This window comes from Capricornis sumatraensis, chromosome 15, assembly GCF_032405125.1.
Source record: "Capricornis sumatraensis isolate serow.1 chromosome 15, serow.2, whole genome shotgun sequence".
NCBI classification, from domain to species: domain Eukaryota; kingdom Metazoa; phylum Chordata; class Mammalia; order Artiodactyla; family Bovidae; genus Capricornis; species Capricornis sumatraensis.
Window position 1 is genome coordinate 42372230 of NC_091083.1, and position 21216 is coordinate 42393445.

At 49.6% G+C, this 21216-nt stretch overlaps 1 protein-coding gene across 1 annotated transcript in view; it reads left to right on the forward strand.

Annotated features, from left to right (window-relative positions):
* Nucleotides 1–21216, forward strand: part of SLC24A3 (solute carrier family 24 member 3) — a 424483-nt gene that overhangs the window by 392603 nt on the left and 10664 nt on the right. The window contains exons 9-15 of the mRNA XM_068987406.1: nt 891–944; nt 6666–6799; nt 9074–9234; nt 10014–10281; nt 15375–15541; nt 18258–18372; nt 19496–19608. Of these exons, the coding sequence (XP_068843507.1) occupies nt 891–944; nt 6666–6799; nt 9074–9234; nt 10014–10281; nt 15375–15541; nt 18258–18372; nt 19496–19608 (1012 nt within the window). The remainder of the gene's footprint in view (nt 1–890; nt 945–6665; nt 6800–9073; nt 9235–10013; nt 10282–15374; nt 15542–18257; nt 18373–19495; nt 19609–21216) is intronic.

Genomic DNA, 21216 nt, shown 5'->3' on the forward strand with positions numbered 1-21216 from the left:
TTATAGAACAGCACTGCGGCCGGAGCCTGTGTGCATCCTTTTCATGTTCGACCACATATTTCTCCTGGATCAGTTTCTAGACATGGAACTTGGAAAAGCACAGGGAAGCCATAACCTGAAATTTCTCCATACACCATCCCTCATGAACCTTTTCTTGAAGCAAAACTGATGCTCTCAATTAACTAGTTAAATTCTATACCTGAAGAGGAACCTAGAAATCAGGTTCCTTGTTTTCTAACTGGAAGATACTAAAATAAAGAAACTAGAGGAAGCGTCCAAAATATCCAAAGTTCAAGGTACATCCCAGAGCTTTCATTGTTTTTCCCTTGACCGTTCTCCCACTTATTCATTCTTATCTTTTCTGACAGCACCTTCCCTGACCCGGGTGTGTCTGTCTGTCTGTCTTCTCCCTCCCTCCCCTCTCTCCTTCTCTGTCTCCATCTCCCACTGTATCTACTGTATCTAACAGGCCTTACTCCAGTGTAGCGAACAGTCCCTTGGTTGCTCCTGCCAATTCCTCCAGGTTGCTGTTTGTATCTGAATTATTTTGGTGAATGATTAAGCTGTGGTCAGACTTAATACATGGAGTCTTATATTCAGCAATATGACAGAAGTCTTGCTGAGTTCAAAACACTCTTTGGAGTGAGCAAATAACAGAGAAGAGGAAGCGTTCTCCTTTCAAGTGGAGGAAGGAAGAAGTCCTCGAAAGCCGGGTGCTGCCTAGGACATGTGTACAGATCAGGAACTGTGTGTGCTTTCATGCCTACCTCATCCTTACCGTGCTTGGCAGGTTTAGTTGTTCGCATCACACGGGCGTCTAAGGGAGTCTGGGGTGTGGCACGTGTGTCTTGGTGGCTTCCGTTAACTACCCATTCTTGGCTGGTCCACAGGTGGGAGTCTTTGGTCCTCGTGCTGATGTATCTCATCTACATTGTCATCATGAAGTAAGTAAGATCCCTTCTCAGTTTCTCTCCCCAAACTCTTTCCTGCACTCAACGTTATGTGATGAGATGGACAGAGGGGCATTGCCCTTGCCCCTCTTCAGGACCTGGCAGCCTGGTTTTTGACTGTTTCTTTGTTCACTTTCATAATAAGGAAGGTGGCAAAACTTCCCATATAGGCTTCTCCTTAGGACTGTTCCAGTGTCCCCATCGCTGGCTTCCCATGGAGCAGGTGATTCAAGAGAGGGCAGGAAGGACCCAGCAACACCTTCTATGATCCAGCCTCACAAGTCCCTTCTGCCATGTTCTATTCATTAGAAAAGAGTCAGTCTGGTCTTCACTCCTTGCCTTTCCAAGAGAGGAGAGTCAATTACCTGTGGACATGTTTTAGACCGCCAGATCATGCATTCTTTTTCCCCGTTGAGTCTGGGCAGATTACCACCTGTAGCAGGAGTGACGTTGTTAATGCTTCCCGTGCTCTAATGTAAGATGTAAGCACTGTGGTCAGAAACCTGCTGGGTCTTCTTTTTTGACAAGGACCGTTGAGATGAGGAGCTTGTAAACAGTGCAGAGATACTCTGTGCTGCAGGCACCTGCCCCACAGAAGCAATTGCATTTGCTTCAAATTAGTCCATCCTCTCCCCCAGCGCATGTGACTGCAGGAGTGACCGCCCCCTCTAGGGGGAGGACAGGAGACCACTGCCAGTTCAGTTCAGTCGCTCAGTCGTGTCTGACTCTCTGCGACCCCAGGGACAGCAGCGCACCAGGCCTCCCTGTCCATCACCAACTCCCAGAGCTTGCTCAAACTCATGTCCATCGAGTTGGTGATGCCATCCAACCATCCCATCCTCTATCGTCTCCTTCTCCTCCTGCCTTCAATCTTTCCCAGCATCAGGGTCTTTTTGAATGAGTCAGTTCTTTGAATCAGGTGGCCAGAGTATTGGAGTTTCAGCTTCAGCATCAGTCCTTCCAATGAATATTCAGGACTGATTTCCTTTAGGATTGACTGGTTGGATCTCCTTGCAGTCCAAGGGACTCTCAAGACTTTCCTCCAACACCACAATTCAAAAGCATCAGTTCTTCGGTGCTCAGCTTTCTTTATAGTCCAACTCTCACATCATACATGACTACTGGGAAAATCATAATTTTGACTAGACGGACCTTTGTCGGCAAAAGTTCCTTTTGTCTGACTGCTGCCAGGAATCGCTGATGTGGATGCATCCAGCAGCAGTCTGCCTCTGACACGTCAAGTTTTCTTTGCTGTTGAGGCCCAACAAAAATTAATTCTGGTGGCTGAGAACCCTGTCGGGAGAAATCAGTGTGGCCATTGGCCGATGTCACAGGAATAGTGAAGGCCGGAGCTGGCTTGACCAATGGTCGGGGTAGGCTGTGAGCCATCTGCCACCATTCCACCCAATATGATGCCGAGCTTTCACCTCAGGAACTGTCTATGTTCAGCGTGCACCCAGCATCTGGATCTTGTGACTGAACAAGACTATTTCGAGACTAGAACCTCACCCAAAGTTATCCTGATGTGGAACTGCCTTGATGGTAACTGACATCACAGTAAGGTGACAAAACCAGGTGCTTTTCCCACAAATCACACACCCCAGTACATCAGCTCCCATAAAAAAGCCGAGTTGGCCCAAAGGCTTGCCATAGTTTCTAGACTCCAAAGAAATGCCTTTAAAGACAGGAGTAGCCAACTTATTTCTCTTTCTCTCAAAAAGCAAAACTATCAGGGAATCCATGCCACCGTCAGGAAGCCTCAACAATACATGTCTTCTTTCACATTTTTTTTTTTTTAACATTTGATGCTTTGAGATCCCAGTGAGTCAAGAGCTCTCATCTCCCCTTTTGAAAAGGTGGATTCATCAATTATTCCAGAAGAACTGACTGAGTGTCTGCTATAAGTTGAACATGGATCTTGGGTTTTTAAATCTGAATTTAGATGAAAGCATGTCCCATACTGAATTCACTAAGGGCTGTACAGAATAAAGAGGTCTTCAGAAAGTTCTTTTTATCTAAAAAGAAGGAAGATTGAAGAATTTTGCTAGCATGCACTCCATAACTGCCACACCCCTCTACTGAGCCATCGTAACATCTGTGAGTTGCAGGCAGTGCATGTGGACATGAAGAAAACACACTGAACAATTTCCCTACCCCATGCCAAGTCCAATGTGAAAGCTAATGAGGTGTGTTTCTGCTGATGTGTCAGCATTACCAACTTCCCAGCTGTTCAGACCAGCAGTATACAAATAAAGTGGGGAAAGGCAGCTACTGCGCTCGTGAAATTTTCTGCATAAATTCTGGTCCCAAGTTCTAAATTGAAATCTCTGCTCTTTTGCCATCCCCCTCAGTAATCAGAGGCTTTAATGATTGGGTTTTATAAAATCTGATTTATAAAATTGCATGCTTCACAATAAAGTAGCTTCGGGGTGCAAGCACAAAATTTAAAACATTCAATTAAAAATATAAAACAGCAGCAGCCGTTGAAAACATCCTGTATTAGAACTGTCAGCTGCCTCCTGGATGGATGGCTTTAAAATGACTTTTAAACATTCTGTCTGAAGGTCAAAAAGCAATTCTGGTTTGGCCCAACAGGTAGAAACCTTAAGGGAGCCTGAAGCATCCCTGACCTTGGCGAGGATTGATTTCTGTCCTTCTGAGTCATTTCACTGGGATTTGGTCCCCAGATGAGGTAGTATGGGCTTGTCGTTAAGATCAAGTGCCTCCCTTGCAGCCCTGGCTGCAGAACTGAGCCAGGTGGTTCCGGCATTTTGAATCTCAGTTTTTGCTTCTAGGAACAGAAGGAATGATGCTTCCTACCTGAAAGGCTGTTAGTAAGAATGGGATGTGATAGAATAGTTAACTTAATTAACTGATATCCAGTTCCACGGAAGTGCTCATGATGATGCAATGCATAGTATTAGTGTCCTGTTATCCAAATCCAAGTAAGTACGCAACACACAGTTGTGAGCTTTTAAAGCAAACCCCCTGGAGAGTCAGTATTTCTGGGGGGAAAAGTGGATTCTAAGTCAGGATGACAGAAACAGTGCCTCTCCCTGGAGCTCCTCTAGGAGGGTGAGGAGACCCTGCCATGAGGAGCGCTGGCCTGCAGCGCAGTCAGCAGAATAGCATGGCGCACCCCATGTGCTCCCCACGAGTCCCCCGACTATTGACTCGCACCCACACTGCCAGCTGTGTCACTCCCTCCGCATGATCTGAATCCCCAGCTTGCCTGCTAAGTCCTTTCAGTCGTCTCAGACTCTTCATGACCCTATGCACGGTAGCCCGCCAGGCTCCTCAGTCCCTGGGTTCTCCAGGCAGGAATACTAGAGTGGATTGCCAGGCCCTCCTCCAGGGGACCTTCCCAACCCAGGGATTGAACCCACATCTCTTATGTCTCCTGCATTGGTAGGCAGGTTCTTTACCACTAGCACCACCTGGGAAGCCCCGTAAAGTCCCGGACATCATACCAATTCATCTACCCAAACGTCAGTACTTGCCTCTAAAAAGACTCATTTTTAACCCAGCCACACTATCATGATCATACCTAAAATGAATGCTAATTCTTCAGTATCCAATGTTCAAAATCTCAACAGCCTCATAAATATCATTTTTTACAGTTCCTTCAGTCTCATAAATGTCATGAATAGTTTAAAAAGCAGAATCCAAATAAATTCCACTCATCACTTTTGGTCGCTCCATATTCTAGATCTCTTTGAGTTTATAAATTCCCCCTCTTTTTTTTTCCTTGCAATTTATTCTTGAATGAAATCTGATTGATGGCTCTGCAGAGTTTCCCACAATTTGGACGTTGTTGATTACATCTGCAGGGTAGTGTGACCTGTTCCTCCAGCCCCTGTGTCCCCTCCCTGTCAGTCGTTGATCCCATTCAGGTTAGACTGTGTCCAGAGTGGTGGAGAGTCACACCAACAGACGCCTGGATCTCTCTGGTATCTTGGCAGCTGCCGATCCTCAATATCTGGCTCCATCATTTCATCACGTTGCAGAATAGTCATGTTCTCATTCTATTCCTTGCAAGCCCTGAGATTATAAACCCTGAGAGTGGGCCTGCCTACTGCCCTTTCCATGGCTGCCACTGTCCCTCTAAACTAGCTTTCTCTTCTCCCTCAGGCCTGTAGGAAGCACCACAGGCTCCCAGGGTGAAGAGGAAGGGGCCCAGCCATAGAGGATCCCCCACCTGTATCTCCATGGCAGGCCCACCACCCAGAGCTGCACTAAAAACAGACACAAGATGCAGTGGGAAGGGACCCCCAAGGGGCCTCGTGTCTGTAGCAGGAAAAGGGATGAAGAAGAGGCGGGGGAACACAGCTTGAGTGGCACGTGAGCTGGATTTAGAGTCTAATGCTTGGGTACCATTCTGTGGGAGGCCAGAGACCAAGCTGGTGGGAGCCCTCAGAGGGTTGTCCCATGGTCAGTGAGCCATCAAGACCTTTAAGTCTCTTAGTGGAAAAAGCAGCGGGGGCCACAGTGCCCTGGAGACGCTGCCCGGTGGCTGTCTTTGCCTCTGAGTTTCCTAGGATTCCTCCATGGGAGTCTTCTAATACCAATGATAAAGGGACCAGGACAGTACCTGCCAGAGCATCCCAGGAACTTGACTAAGCAGCCTTCCTTCCAACACACATGGGAGAAACTCGCAGTGTTTTGATTCTTTCCCTTAGTCACTCTGAAGAAACATAGCCCAGAATTTTGTCATAAAGCCAAGAGCCCCACAGACCTGGAATTACGGCACAACAGTGACAGACTTTCCCAGGATCCCAGCTTGTGACTTCAGGAAACCAAAGGCAGACAGAGACTTTGACAGCCAGCCCACCTGTGCACGTGGACTGTGACGCTAGCGGCACAGACGGACATGACACCTTGACCTTCCTCCACCCAGCATGGCCCTGACCGCAAAGGCCCTGGGGACATGGCCCAGAGGAGGGAGTCTTTGCTCATCCCTCTGAGTCTCATCACAGCCCTTCCATGCATAGACCACGAGTTGTTGTTCAGTAGTTCAGTCATGTCTGACTCTGTGACCCCATAGACTGCAGGACGCCAGGCTTTCCTGTCCATCTCCATCTCCCAGAGCTTGCTCAAACTCATGTTCATTGAGTCGGTGATACCATCCAACCATCTCATCCTCTGTCATTCCCTTCTCTTCCCACCTTCAATCTTTTCCAGCATCAGGGTCTTTTCCAATGAGTCGGCTCTTCACATCAGGTGGTCAAAGTATTGGAGTTTCAGCTTCAGCATCAGTCCTTCCAATGAATATTCAGGACTGATTTGCTTTAGGATGGACTGGTTGGATCTCTTCTGTCCAAGGGACTCTCAAGAGTCTTCCCAAACATCACAGTTCAAAAGCATCAATTCTTCAGTGCTCAGCTTTCTTTATGGACCAACTCTTACATCCATACATAGATCATGAGTAAGGGAACTCAATCCCGGAGCTCCCCCACTGACATGAAAGACTGCAGAGAAAGCAGTGTGTCCCTATTTATCTGTCTGAAGTTGGTTTTATTTTCACTTACCATATATCAAGTTGGAGAAATGGGCTGAATATTCTGGGGAAAACAGGATGATAAAATAGTAACCATATTAACCTGAGGCACCAGGTCCCTCACCCGTGTCCTGGCTGAGGGAGCTTTGGGGAGCCAGGAGCCCAGGAGGGAAGAACTGCTGTGCTGATGAGCACTTTCTGCTCCCGGCCGTGTCCAGATACAACGCCTGCATACACCAGTGCTTCGAGAGGAGGACCAAGGGGGCCGGAAACATGGTCAACGGCTTGGCCAACAACGCCGAAATGGACGACAGCGGCAACTGCGACGCAACCGTGGTGCTACTCAAGAGAGGTAACCCTGGGGCCATGCCCCCACTGCGGGGCTGCAGCAGGTGCCACCAGCCCCCACAGGGCGTGCCTGCCCCGGGGAGCACTGCCCCACTCCCTCCCATTGGCTGCATCTGGGAACAGGCTGATCCTGGTGATGGGCAGCCTCTGGAAGCTGGTGGAAGTTCTTAGACCAAACGTGCTGAGGTTGACAACAGAGAATGGTATGATCACAGAGGATGGTAAAGGAGACGCCAGGGGTGTCAAGGTGCTGACTGCCTCCCATTCTGGCTGTGTGACCTTGGAGCAAGTTACTTAACCTCTCTGAGCCTCAATTTTCTCTTCTGTAAAATGAGGCTAATTTGTGTAACAAGTTAAGGAGATAAAGTATATAAAATACTCCATTAATGATAGTTGTTATTCGTGTATATTTATATCTGAATTCACTTTCAGGCTATATTAGCTCAGTTTCCGACCTGCAAGATAACATAGAAAAGAAAGTGAAAGTGTTAGTCACTCAGTCGTGTCTGACTCTTTGTGACCCCATGGACTGTAGCCCGCCAGCCTCCTCTGTCCATGAAATTCTCTGGGCAAGGATACTGGAGTGGGTTGCCATGCCCTCCTCCAGGGCATCTTCTTGACCCAGAGATCAAACCTGGGTCTCCTGCACTGCAGGCAGATTCTTTGCTGTCTGAGGCACCAGGGAAGCCCTAAAAGTGTGAAAGCGTCAGTCACTCAATCATTCCCCCAAATTCTGATATTCAGTAGATGCTTAGTAAGCAGTTGCTATTCAAAGAGAAATAATACAATACTCTTAATAATATTCTTTCTTAGAGGAACATGGAAAATTATCATTTACTTTTGCCTAGTATGTGTTTCATTTTTCATTTAACTTTTTTTTTTAACTTTCCTATTGAAATGTGTGGGTTTATTTCTTCTCAGTCCCATTTCCTTCCTTTTCAGGGAAGGAAAAAAAAGAAAAAGAAAAATCTATAGGTTATTTCCAAGTACATATCTCAGTTTGAAATCTGTGGGTAATTGTTAGAATTTGAAAATCAATTATTTGATGTAGTTTTCTCACTAATTATACTATACTAATTTCTCACTAATTATACCCATGTTTAATGAAAGACTTGTGAGTATTCAGCGCTATCCCACATAAGGATTTCATTTCGTTTCTTCTCTGCAGGGCAGTTTATAACAATAAAAGGAATACTCTTAGAGAACCAAAGAGAGCTACCTACTATTAGGCAGTGTTTCCAGAGATCATTTCATGGTTTAGTGGCCTGGAGAACAGGAGTGAGGCTGTGACCCGTGAGCTGCGTCCTCTCATTGCAATATCCACGCAGAAGAGCTTGGGCCGTGGAGGAAGTATTCTTCAGGCCTGCTAGCAGATCATTTCACAGGATTATCCCTAAGCACTCTCTGGACTTGAGCCCCTATAAGCTGGCCAGCTGCCCGTGCCCCCCCCAAACCCCAGTCAGCCCTGCATCCCCCACCATGCCCTCTGCTTGGACTAGCACCAACCCTGCAGCTTTTCACAGCGCACTATGAACACTCTCGGAGAAGGCAATGGCACCCCACTCCAGCACTCTTGCCTGGAAAATCCCATGGACGGAGGAGCCTGGTGGGCTGCAGTCCATGAGGTCGCTAAGAGTTGGACACGACTGAGCGACTTCCCTTTCACTTTTCACTTTCATGCATTGGAGAAGGAAATGGCAACCCACTCCAGTGTTCTTGCCTGGAGAATCCCATGGATGGAGGAGCCTGGCGGGCTGCCGTCTATGGAGTCGCACAGAGTCGGACACGACTGAAGCGACTTAGCAGCAGCAGCAGCAGCATGAACACTCTTGACATTTGAAAAGGGCATAAAGGTTTACTAAAGACAATTGGGGTCTTTCCTATGCCCCAGATATTAGTGGCAGGAAAAGAATCCTTTGAGGAGAAAGGAAAATTCTCTTATGTTATCACTCATTCTTACTACGTCAGAGAAGGACTCAAACTGTTTCAAGTCATTTCAAAGGAAGCATGGATAAGCCCATGGAAAGCAGATTTTGACTCTTCTTCAAATTTTAGTCACAACTCTTCCTGGACAGACGGGTGGGTGGGTGGATGGATGGATGAGTGGATGGGTGGGAGGGTCTGTGGGTTGGCGGATGGATGGATAGAAAGAAGAAAAGGAGGGAAGAAAGAAAGGGAGGGAGCAAGAAAGATAAGGAAGGGAAGGAAGATGAATGAACATCTCTTTTCTACTCCTAGCCTCAACGCTATCTTTATTTTATGTTTTTAATTTTCCTAGCCAATTTCCACCGCAAAGCATCAGTGATCATGGTAGACGAGCTGCTGTCAGCCTACCCACATCAGCTTTCTTTCTCTGAGGCTGGTCTTCGAATCATGATCACCAGCCACTTCCCCCCAAAAACCCGACTCTCCATGGCCAGTCGCATGCTAATCAATGAGGTATCTGGGAAAACAAGTCCATCTGCCACGGCCGGGGTGGGGAACTGGGCAGGGATGACGTTCCCTAGTCTACAGGTAAAAGCACCTGCCTCAGTGTTTCACACAATAAAGTCTCTCGGCTGTTTCCCAACATTCCTTCTCAGCTATGCATCCTTGTCCTTGCCCTTCCCACCACATGTCCAGAGATGTAGTCCAGCTCCCCGCTGTATAGAAAGACTCTTCTGTCCCTTCTGCCTACCTTCGTCTCATTATCTTCCCTCTGAATAAAGCCCCCGGATGTGATCTTGCAGGAAAGTAGTTGTTAAGTTAAGGTTGCCTTAGTTTAGGGTACTGCAGAGTCTCTGACCCAAATTTTCCCAGGGATGCCTTTCTCTGGAATGGCAGCCTTGTCAATCCTAATCCCAATACATGTTATGGCTTTCTCACATATGGACCAGGGAATTGCTACCATCTGGAGAGGAGCATTAGCAACCCAGTGTGCAGACAGTCAAACCCTGGTAGAAAAGCAGTGCCCATTTGAGACATGGGGACTCTCCTCTAAAGGGATTTGTAAGTTCCAGTGGGTCACGAAAGCGTGATCATTCTTCCCAGAAAGTTTATCAGAGTTGGTTGTTCCTTTAAGAAGTCCCTTAGAACCTGTCTGCAGAGCTTCTGGAAGCACCTCCTTGTCAGCAGCCTGGGAAAATCCTGACAGCCGGGGTCCTGGGTGAGAGGATCTGCAGCTCTGGGGGCGGGGCAGGGGGCGGATTCTGTGTTAGAACGCGCCTTTCCTTCTCCAGAGACAGAGGCTGATAAACAGCAGGGCTTATGCCAACGGAGAATCCGAGGTGGCCATCAAGATCCCGATTAAGCACACGGTGGAGAACGGGACGGGGCCCAGCAGCGCCCCGGACAGAGGCATGAGCGGGACACGGAGGGACGAGGTCGTCGCGGAGGCCGGTGACGAGACGGAGAACGAGAATGAGGACAACGAGAATAATGAGAACGACGAGGAGGAGGAGGATGAGGAGGATGAGGAGGGGCCATACACGCCCTTTGACCCCCCGTGTAAGAGCCCCTGCTGGGGCTGGGCAGGCTGGGCGGGCTGCAGTCCGGAGCTGTTTTGAAGACACTGACTTGATGCCCTTGACCGTGTGACCTTTCTGATACCAAATTCAAGGACTGTCTGTATGGCCGTAGAAATATTTATATTGTGTTAAACTTTACAGTGGGTAAGAGTCTTTCACAGCGGATCCGATGCCCAAGACAGTGACCTTCAGGCCTGGTTGAAATGCGGGCCTTTGGAGGAGGAAGGCTCCCTGTCAGTGGTTCCTCGGGACCCTGTGGTGCCAAAGAGGAAAGTTTGTGACCCTGCCGGCCAGGCAGCTTGATGCTGTGGGGTGGGGTTTCCCACCTTTACCCTCCCCATCGCGGTTGGTGGGGGCACTGTCCTGATGAGGCAGCCCTTGGGGCCCAGGTCCCAGGACCTGCTGTCTCCAGGGGGGGCACCACAGGCGATACAGACCAGGGCAGAGAGCTTCCGAATCACCCCTCAGGGCTGGGCCAGGGGCCTCCCCGTTTCTTGACGGGTCAGGGTGCATGCAGAGGCTGGTGAGCTCTCAGGACCCCGGCCGCAAGGGCAGTGTCCTTGTCCACCGACTGCTGCCTCCAGTAGAGACTCAGCTGAGCCAGCAGCCCCACCACTAGTGGAACGGGTGGACCAAACCCACAGAGTTCTGCCTGTCTGCCAGACCTTCCAGAAATTTCTGTTTCAAGAAAGTGTTCGCTGTCCAGTTCGTGCTCTCTGTCAAGTATGTGAAGCTTAATTAGCCTGTGTGTCTTCTCTGCAACGCTGGAACGTAGTGGGGGCTGTCAGCTCTGAGGAGGAAGTGCTGGCTCCACTTGAAAGGCCATTTAGCAAGGAGACATGGGTGCAGCATCACAGTCGAGTGTTCCATTCGGATGCAGTGTCCTTTGGGGCCCCTCTTTGCATCCAGCCAGTAAAGCTCAGGGGGCGACAGGGTCCCTGAAAGGCTCCTGAGATCTCAACCTGGTCAACTGCCAACTGAAAGTAACTAGAAAATACCACCCAGATTCCCAGACCCCAAATCACCCAAAGTTAAATCATGGCTTGTTAGTAAAAATGTATCCTGGCTTTGTATCCATTTTGCCACATTTGGTGACATTTCTTGGCAACCTACCTATCGACCAGGACAAAACCATGTTAAGGATGGAATGACTGGTCCCCACTTTTCCCTCATAAAGCCGCATGCTCATTTTCCCTTGTTTTGTAACAAATGAGCACAAGCCTTGCAGCTTAGACTCGTTGGCTAGCTCATGTTCTAGGGGTCAGAAGTCTGGCACTGCCTGGCTGGGGGTTCCAAGGCTCACAGGGCAGTGATGAGGGGGCCAGGGCTGCGGTCCTTCCCAGCAGCCCCGGCACACTCGGGTTCCTGGCGGGGTGGTTCCTGGTGGTTCCTCGTGGCTATCAGCTGGGGCTGCTCCCTACCCTGCCCTACGGCTCCCATTTTCTTCGTCCCATGGTGTCTCATTTCAAACGCACAGTGTGTGTTGTCTGATCCTCCCCACTCTGCTCATGGCTCTAGCCTCCTCCTCTTCTTCCAAGGGCTCCGGTGATGACCTGCCTATCTGGAGGTCAGCTGTGCTTCACAGTGTAGCGCAGTTAGGGATGGTGGTTCATCCTCCACACGGGCTCTGAAAATCAGGGCACAGACCTTGGGGGCTGTATCTGGAATTCCACCCCCTCCCCAGCCCTTGTTTGCAGAGCTCACCGTCGGCACTGTAACCTTGCTCCAAGAACTCTCACTTGGCTGACGTTGTCCCTGATGAAAGAGGTTGTAAGTGGCTGGGTGCTGTGTTGGCCCTGGGGCCCAGGATCCCACACACACTTCTCCAGGGAGACATCAGAGACACAGATGTGAGAGCACACAGACCACATCACTCAACGGGACAGAAGGGCCCCTTTGGGTCATGAGCTCCCTATTTCTCACCTGGACGCAGTACATGCCAGGCCTACATGTGAAGTTTCGGGCTATCCTGAACTCCTGCTCCCCACCCTCACCCCAGGATTAGGGTGCACATGTGGAGGCCATAGGGTCTCCCCACACGTTAGGAGGCATGGCTGCAGGTGTGGGCTCAAGCACCCATGTCAGGCACCCTCCATCCTTTGGAAGCACAGGCTCACAAGGAGAATGGATGCTCTGTGTGGTCCTGCCATCCCTGGGGGTCTCGGCTTCAGCCCAGGGCCCTGAGCTGCTGAGACAGTCAGTGGGATCCTGAGTCCTCCTCACCAGCCCCTCTCATGTGGGCATCCTTGACCAAGGGTGGGCTCTGACTCGGGTGATCCAGGTGGGGCTCCAGGTGATGCCGATGCTGCTGGTCCGTGGGCCACTGCTGGGTGGCATGGGCTTGAGGCCTGGGGTCCCCCAGCCATCTTCAGGGTTCCTCTGCCACGCCGGGGAGCAAGGTCAGCACCTGGCTCTGCCTCTGGAGTGAGGATGGGCTTGCCGGAGTGTGGGCCCCTGTTCTGCTCCACCAGCTACTGAGAAACACCATTCAAGGCTGGGACTGGGGGCTGAGTGTCTAGCCAGGGCCTCCCCTGGTCAGGGCTGCCTCCTCGCAGCGGTGAGCGAGCAGAGGCCCTCAGGCCAGCAGAGGGCACTCGAGGGTCCTCTCAGGCCAAGATACTTTGGCCACTGGGTAAAGATCTGTTTCCCTCCCACGGGAATCTTGCAGGGACCTGTATTTGCATGTTTCTGCCACTAAGGCTTGGCTGGAGTGTGTATCATTATAAGTACGTAATTGTGTGGGGGTATACAAACAGAGGAGTATAGGACATGCATGCATATGTGTGTGTACATGAATACAGGTGTGTGTGCACATATATAGCATGTGCATATGTATGATTGATGTGATGCACGCATATAACATGCTTTCTATATACTGTATATACTTAATATGCTGCATCTGTGTGTGCATCCTGAGTCATGTTCAACTCTTTTCATATACCCATGAACTATAGCCCACCGGGCTTCTCTGTCCATGGGACTCTCCAGACAGGAATACTGGAGAGGGTTGCCATTCCCTCCTCAGGAGATCTTCTAGACCCAGGAATCAAACCCACATCTCCTGCATCAGCAGGCGGATTCTTTACCACTGAGCCACCTGGGAAGGCCTGACATGTTGCATATTAATACACAAATGTTTATATATATTTAATATGCTGTATATTATATAATAGGCTTACCCAGTGGCTCAGATGGTAAAGAATCCTCCTGCAATGCCGGAGACCCAGGTTCGATCCCTGGGTCAGGAAGATCCCCTGGAGAAAGGAATGGCTTACCCACTCCAGTATTCTTGCCTGGAGAATTCCACCTACAAGAGGAGCCTGGCAGGCTACAGTCCTTAGGGTGGCAAAGAGTCGGACACAACTGAAGTGCCTGAGCACAGCACACACGCATGCTGTATGTGTCTGTATGTCTGTATGTCTGTATGTGGGAGTACTAAGTCACCTCACTTATGTCTGACTCTTTGTGACCCCGTGGACCTTCCACAGGTGAGGAAACTGAGGCTCAGGGAGTTTAAAGAACTGAGGCACTTGATTCAGACAGAACAGAAAGAATGGGGACTGATAAGAAAGCCCCCGCTCTCTCTCCCTCTAGAGACCACCTTACAGTCTAGGGAGGCCAAGAGTCAAAAGTGGTGTCATGTAACTTAACCGCAGTTTTAAGAAAATATTCGGAGACTGGCGAAAGATGTATGAAGTAAGTGCTGGATGCTAGCATACAATTATAACATAAATTGTGTTAAACATTTTAGTCATCACTTTTCACAATGTAATTTTAAAAATACCTCAACTCTGGTGGGAATACAAATTGGAACAGTCCTTTTAGAAAACAGTTCAGCAGTTTCTCATAAAGTTAAAAAAACACCCACCCTGTGACTCAGCGTTTCTACTCCTGGGTCTTTGCCCAAGAGAAATGAAAACATGCCCAACAGAAAGATTCACACAGAAAAGCTTACAGCCTCTTTAGTTGTACTACCTGAAAACTGGCAACAGCCCAAATCCCAGACACAGGAGAATGCAGTCACACTGCAGTGTATTCACAGGCTGGAACACTACATAGCAATTAGGAATGAATTACCAATCCATGGATGAATCTCAGAAAGCATTAAGTTGAATAAAAGAAGGTAGAAACAAACAAACAAAATACTGTATGATTTTATTTATTTTAAGTTGGAGAACAGAAAGAACTCCCCTGTGGTGGTAGGGGGTGGGAAGTTGTCCAGAAAGGATGCAGAGACCTTTCTGCAGATCTTGGTCGATACTTCTTTTCAGAGCTGAGTTAGCACTTAATGCAGGATGGTTTGTTATTGTTGTTGTTCAGTCACTAAGCCGGGTGGTAGTCATGGCCAAAGGAGAGCTAATGGGTTTTTCGAATCTGAGGCTACAAGAACTCGTGGTAAAACAGGCACCATTGTCTCTGGCACTCAGCAGCTGAGATGGTAGGACAGGTCATCACTAACAGATCCATCATCTTGTCCATAGCAGCAGGCAGATAGAGCCAGGAAGCAATTATGAATTTGCAAATCCATAGCAGCTTGGCATATAAACACTCAAGCAATGCTTTGGCAACCTTGAGAGCTTTCAGATCATCCATCAAAATTTCCGAAAGTTGAAGGACGATGTTGAGAAGTTCCACTAGGTAGCGCTGTGTCTGCTGACCCCCTTAGACTCCGGGAAGATGTAGCTGCCTGTCCATGGGGAGAAGGACTGAGAGGGGCTGGTGGTCTTTACTGCCCCTCCCCTGCCTCACCCGGACCCCACACTTTTCCCCACACCCCATTTGTATCCTGAGAATCCTCCGCATCCTTTTCCACCTGGCTCCATTTGCCAAACCATCCCCCCGCACCCCCCAGCTCTGTATTACTCAGAAGTGAAGCATCCTGTCATTTTGAGGCCTACCAGCTGGTGGGCACTTTCTATTCCTCTTGGTCTTGTTGGTGGAAAGGCACTCGAGTCTTTGTGGTAAGGAGCACCACAGTCAGGCTTAATGTCTGGGGACACTCACGCTGAGGATGGAGCGGGAAAACGCGCCTCACTGATTTGTTTGTTTGTTTTGCCTTTGTTGTTTTCCCAGCTGGCAAACTGGAAACAGTGAAGTGGGCATTCACCTGGCCCCTGAGCTTCGTCTTGTATTTCACCGTCCCCAACTGCAACAAGCCCCGCTGGGAAAAGTGGTTTATGGTGACCTTCGCTTCGTCCACGCTGTGGATCGCAGCCTTCTCCTACATGATGGTGTGGATGGTGAGTCCAGGACCCCAGGGTGCTGGGTCCCTTCAGAGAGAAACTCAACCAGAGGGGAGCCAGGGCAGAGGTTTTAGCCCAGTAACTCTATCAGTCAGCTGTTGCTGCCATACACTGTGTAACAACCAGCCCTAGATTCCGTGGCTTAGAATCAGAACTTATCCTCCTGCTCATGTGTCGGCAGGTAGACTGTGGGTGACTGGTCTCACCGGGCACCAGCTAAGCAGCCTGCCTTCAGCTCCAGTGTGGGTGCCTTTGGCTCAGGCAGCAGGTGGGGCTTGTGTCTGCTCTGTGTTTGCCCATTTTCTCTGGACCAGTGGCTACCTGGGAAATGTCTTTTCACAGTGGGGCACTGGAATGCAGGAGGGCAAAGGCAAATATGGGGGCCTTCTGGGGCCTTGGCTTGAGATTTCCACCCAGCCTCCATCTGCCAAGTGTCTGTGGAGTTGGGGACATACACCCGACCTGCTCTGGTGGGAAGACCTGCAGGGTCACAGGCAGCCAGCATGGAGGCAAGGTGGGAGGCACAAGAAGTGACCCTCCATCCATCATAGTCACTCCCCATCTCAGCTCAGTTTCTTCAACCAGAAAATGAAGTCACTGAACCAAGTGAATGCTCAAGGGTCCCTTCTGAAGCTGAAACAAAGATTCAGGAGTTGGCATTGATTGAGGGGCCTTCGCTCAAAAGCGTTTCTGCCCTAAAGCCATCCTAGGAAAGCCAGAGTGCACTCACTGCCCATGCATGATGCTTGTTTTTAACTGGGGAGTGGCCCTAATTCATCATAATTGGAGCTGGGAAGAAATTAAAAACCATGACATACGTACATCTCACTGTGCTTGAGCAGCGGCTAGAGATGAAATATAGATGCTGGAGAATTAAACTCAAGAGCTAAAAAACGCTCTGAAAAGATTATTTTGGAGGTAACGACAAATGTGTAAACCTGACACAACTGACTCATAATTATCCCCTGCCTTCAACATCACAGACATGTTATTCTTCAATCCAAATCGCATAGGCAGGGGTCTCTCCCTCACGCTGTGTCCATCACTGTTTTTATTTGACCTTTTCGTTGGGTGCCAACTTTGGGGGATAGCATTGGTATCCCTGACCGCCAGGTGTCCAGTGGTTTTTCTCTGAAGTCCACTAACATGCAAAGTAGCTGACAGATCTTAGGCTCACCCTCTTTCTGTTAGCCTCCTTCCACTCTGGGGGAGGTTCAGAGAAGCCCTGGGAAAGGACCGGGAGTAAGGGGAGACCAAGAGAAACCCTCCAGATCTGGTACAGACACCTGGAGAATCGCTTCCCAGCACGGTAGCCTCAGCTGTAACCATGGTAACCTCAGGCACAGCGGGGACAGGGTCCTCTTCCCAGCTCGAGCCCCACGGAGCCAAAACAATTCGTGCAGGGACCCCACGGAGGGTGAGAACAGAAAAACACGGGTGAGCAGGATGCTTGCAGCTCCATTGCACAAAAGGCTCCAGAGCAGCCCCAAGAAGCTGCTGTGTTTCTGTGTCTCCCTTTCCTCCCTGGAGCACGGAAGGCGGAGAACCCGAGGCCACCGCAAATCCAGTCCAGCACTGGGCGGAAATGAGACACACAGCCTCTGCTTGAAAGAGACCAAGCCAGGCATCCTAGCAGATTTAAATAACGTCCCCCAAACCTTTGGAGGGGAAGAAGTGAGGCCAGACTCCCATGCAAGGATCCTGGAGGAGCTGGCAGGAGTGGGTACTGGCCACATGCTGTCTGCATTTCTTGCAGTTTTATAGAACGTGAGGGAGGGTGCATCCCACAATGACCTAACGTTTAGCTCCTGCATGTTGTCCTCTCCTGAGGCCAGGGCACCCGGAACGGGTCTCTTTCCACTCACTCACTTGTGCCACCCACCCCTAGTCACTCCGTCCCACCCACTGCTGTCCTCCCAGTTTGCCCATCTGAAAACTGGGAGCCAGAATGAGCTCATTTACAGAATAGAAGCACTGCCTCTGGGTTGACTTAACCCCTCCCCCTGTGCACACAGAGGTGCTGCCCATGCCCACGTGCCTGCTCTCTGGGCAGGGGATGCCCCAGGGCCACTCGGAGAATGGAGATGACACCAGTAGGTATACCCTGGGGTTGTAGTGAGAGTTAAGCAAGTTACACTAAAAGTGCCTGACTTCTAGGCAGATGTAAGCCACCGTGGAGCAGAGGGTGATGTGGGCAGATGATGTTCCCAAGCTGCCAGGAAGGGAGGGAAGGAATCGGCAGCTGGCAGCTTTTCTTACTGGACTGGGTGGTGTTATTCAGCCCCCTCCCAACTCTCGTAAAGTCTCGTCATGCAGCCGACCTGAGACTTGGACAGTGGATTTCCTAGCGCAGCATGGCAGCCATCCATTCTGGGTCCCCAGGAACATCCTGAGTTCAAAAACTGTCCCGCTGTTGCCTTTTTCCAGCAACTCTGTTTCTCCTCTCTCAGGCCGCCTGCCTCACCCAAAGGAACGTGTGAAAAAGGCCAGTCTTTGGTTGGAAAGCATGGGCTCTGTAACTCCACCTCTCTGTTCCCTGAGACATTCCTGGCCCTGTGTCTTTGACACGGAACGCAGACGCTGCCCCTAGACTGCCCAGATTGCAGATTCTTCGGCTTTGGTGACAGGGTCGACGGGCCGGCGGGGCTGGCATTGGCCCTCCGCTCACCGTCTTTTCCTGCCTCCCTTCCCCACACCCCCACCCCGCTCCCAGGTCACGATCATCGGCTACACGCTGGGGATTCCTGACGTCATCATGGGGATCACCTTCCTGGCAGCTGGAACCAGCGTGCCCGACTGCATGGCCAGCCTCATTGTGGCCAGACAAGGTGGGGCCCACGTGGGGAGGGCTGGGAAGGGAAGCCAGGCCTCCCTACTTAGGGGGTAGGGGAAGCTTGCATGGCAGTTACCAGGGCACCGCATCCCAGCTGTGCAGGAGCGCTGGCCACCTCAGTGCCAGACTGGTCAGAAGGCTTGCTGGCATCAGAATAACAGGGAAACAAGGCAGAAGATCCACCCTTGAGCAAGGCAGAGACCCTTTCTATATACTAGGTATACTATATACCTATATAGGTATACTATATACCCTTTCATCGTCCCCTCTGGGGTTGTATTGTTTCTGTTATTAAAAATAGTAAGAAATACAGTGATAGCACTGAACAGAGCAATTTGGACACATGATCTTACTTAATTTAACAATTCTATGAATTAGAGACAGTCATATACCCATTTCATGGATGAGGAAACTGAGCTTAGAGAGGATGGACCTCATAGCCTAAGTGCCAGACGTTACTCTTCAGTGTATGACAGACCCTTCCACCCTCAAAACCAAGATCACAGTCTACCCACCCCTGGGTGGAAGCCCCCCAGATGGCCCCCCAGCACCTACTCTCATTTATGAACCTGATTTGTGCGGGAGGAGATTGGTTTTCAGCAAACAGTCTGTAGCTCCCACCCTTGGTAAAGTGTCCTCCACTGGTCCTCACAAAATTCTACTGGTTACATTATTTTCCTTAATGTTGCTCAGTTATTTAGAAGAAGATACGGATATGGAGCAGATGGATAATGACACTGAACTGTGCAGGTTGGTGAACTCATGAGCCCTTTATAGGCTGTTGAGTTTATTCCTTTCCACAGAATAGTTCAGAATTTTTGCAACCAGATTTAGTTTTTTGAATTACATTTAACCAATGATCATATCTGAAGTAAAGCTCAGCAGTTCAATAGCATGTGTATTTCATTCTATTTATTGAAAATACACATTCAATGACTATTTTATAACCGGAATCATCCTACAGTCATGGATGGTCTGGGACAGACCCGAGTACCTGGGCCGGCCCACCTGCCCACCAGGTCTCTGGCTGTCAGGCCAGGGGCTGGAGAGAGTCTTCAAGGGCCGGGGCACCCCCCAGAGACCACCTTCCTCACTCCAGTGACCTCTTTTCCTTACAGGCATGGGGGACATGGCCGTGTCCAACTCCATCGGGAGCAATGTTTTTGACATCCTCATCGGGCTCGGTCTCCCCTGGGCACTGCAGACCCTGGCTGTGGATTACGGATCCTATGTAAGTGGAATTTTCTCCCTGGTGACCTCAGCCACTGGGACTATGTCTCAGGGCAGAGGAGGTGTGGAAACACTTGCATTGAGAGGAAACAAATTCTCCTGGCCAAGTCTTCTCAAGGTCAGGCCCACGTGGGGACATTCAGGACTCGAGAGCAGACGGAGCTGTTACAAGCTTCAGGAAAGGGTCAGATGGTAAATACTTTAGGCCCCGTGGCCTAGATGGTCTCCATCACAGTCGTCATCAGCTCTGCTGTGTTGGCCTGAAGGCAGCAACAGGTGATGGCGGGCCAATAAACGTGGCTGTTTCAGTCCGAGTTTATGTATAGAAACTGAAATTTGAATTTCATATGACTTTCACATGTTGTGACACATTATGATTCTTTTCAAAACTTTTCAACCAATGAAAAAATGTAAAAAACCCTTCTTCACTCATGGACTCTGCAAAAACAGCAGAGGGGCCAGGTTTGGCCCACAGGCCCTAATTCGCCAACCCTTGCTCTGAGGATTTGTTTTGCACGCAAAATATTTTATTCCTGAAGGGAAGGACACAAAGTACATGACGCTGTCTCTGCCAGGGATCTGGTGGCCATCACACTCTGCAGTGACGGCCCCACGCTCTTTCTCAAGACCAAGCCAACTCTGACTCCAGGTGGATTTGCAGATGGGGACTTGGGAGTTCCAGCTAGATGTCAGTGCTCTTTTCCAGCCTGCCAAAGTGATCCCCCTCTGCTGAGGGGCACTCCTGTCCCAGCCACTGTCCAGAGATGGAGGGAGAAACTGCAGTTAGAGGTTTCTGTCTGTGTCAGGGAGGGAAAAAAGGATGACGCCTCTGCGGTATTCATACCCAACCCAGTGTTGGTGCTTCTCTGAACATGTCATTGAGCATGCTTTAGTCTGTCTGTATGTGTTGTAGGTAAGTGTGTTTTCCAAAGAAAAGATCGTGGCTCATTTATAAGATGGTGGTTGTTTCCAAGTTGCTTCCCTTGCACCTGTTTCAAGTAGGGAGAGTGTGTCCACTGAAATTTCTAAACACATGGTGAGAAAGGCCATACGTGTTTGGTTCATGTGAATCTACCTGTTGGCAGGAAGATTTCACCAGAGAGTTAAGATAAGCACAAGACATTGGAAGGAAGCATTATGTGTCCTAAGGAGCTGAGATCTCTTCTCTGCTGTCTATGAAATTGGGAGATGGGACAGAGGGGGTTCTGGGAAAGCTCCTTACAAGAGGTGACTGTGAGTTGAAGTCTGAATAACTAGAGAAGAGGCAATCATGGAGAAACTGGGGCAGGGCAGAGCAAAAGCATTCCAGGCAAAAGGAACAGCTGTGCAAAGGCCCTGAGGCAGACATGCACTCAGCCTGTTGGAGAACAGGAAGGCGCCCCATGTAAGAGGGGCAGAGTAAGCCTGGGGGCATGTGGCCTAGATGTCATGCAGGGCAGACCCTGTGGGTGCTCTTAGTTAATCAAAAATGATGACATTCAAACTGATGAGATACATAGATTTACATAATGACATTTTTGATGGGTTTTTTGAGATTCAGCAGCATGAGTTGTTTTTTTTTTTAACTGTGTTTTAGTCAATCTTATTTTAATTACCGGAGAGACTAAAC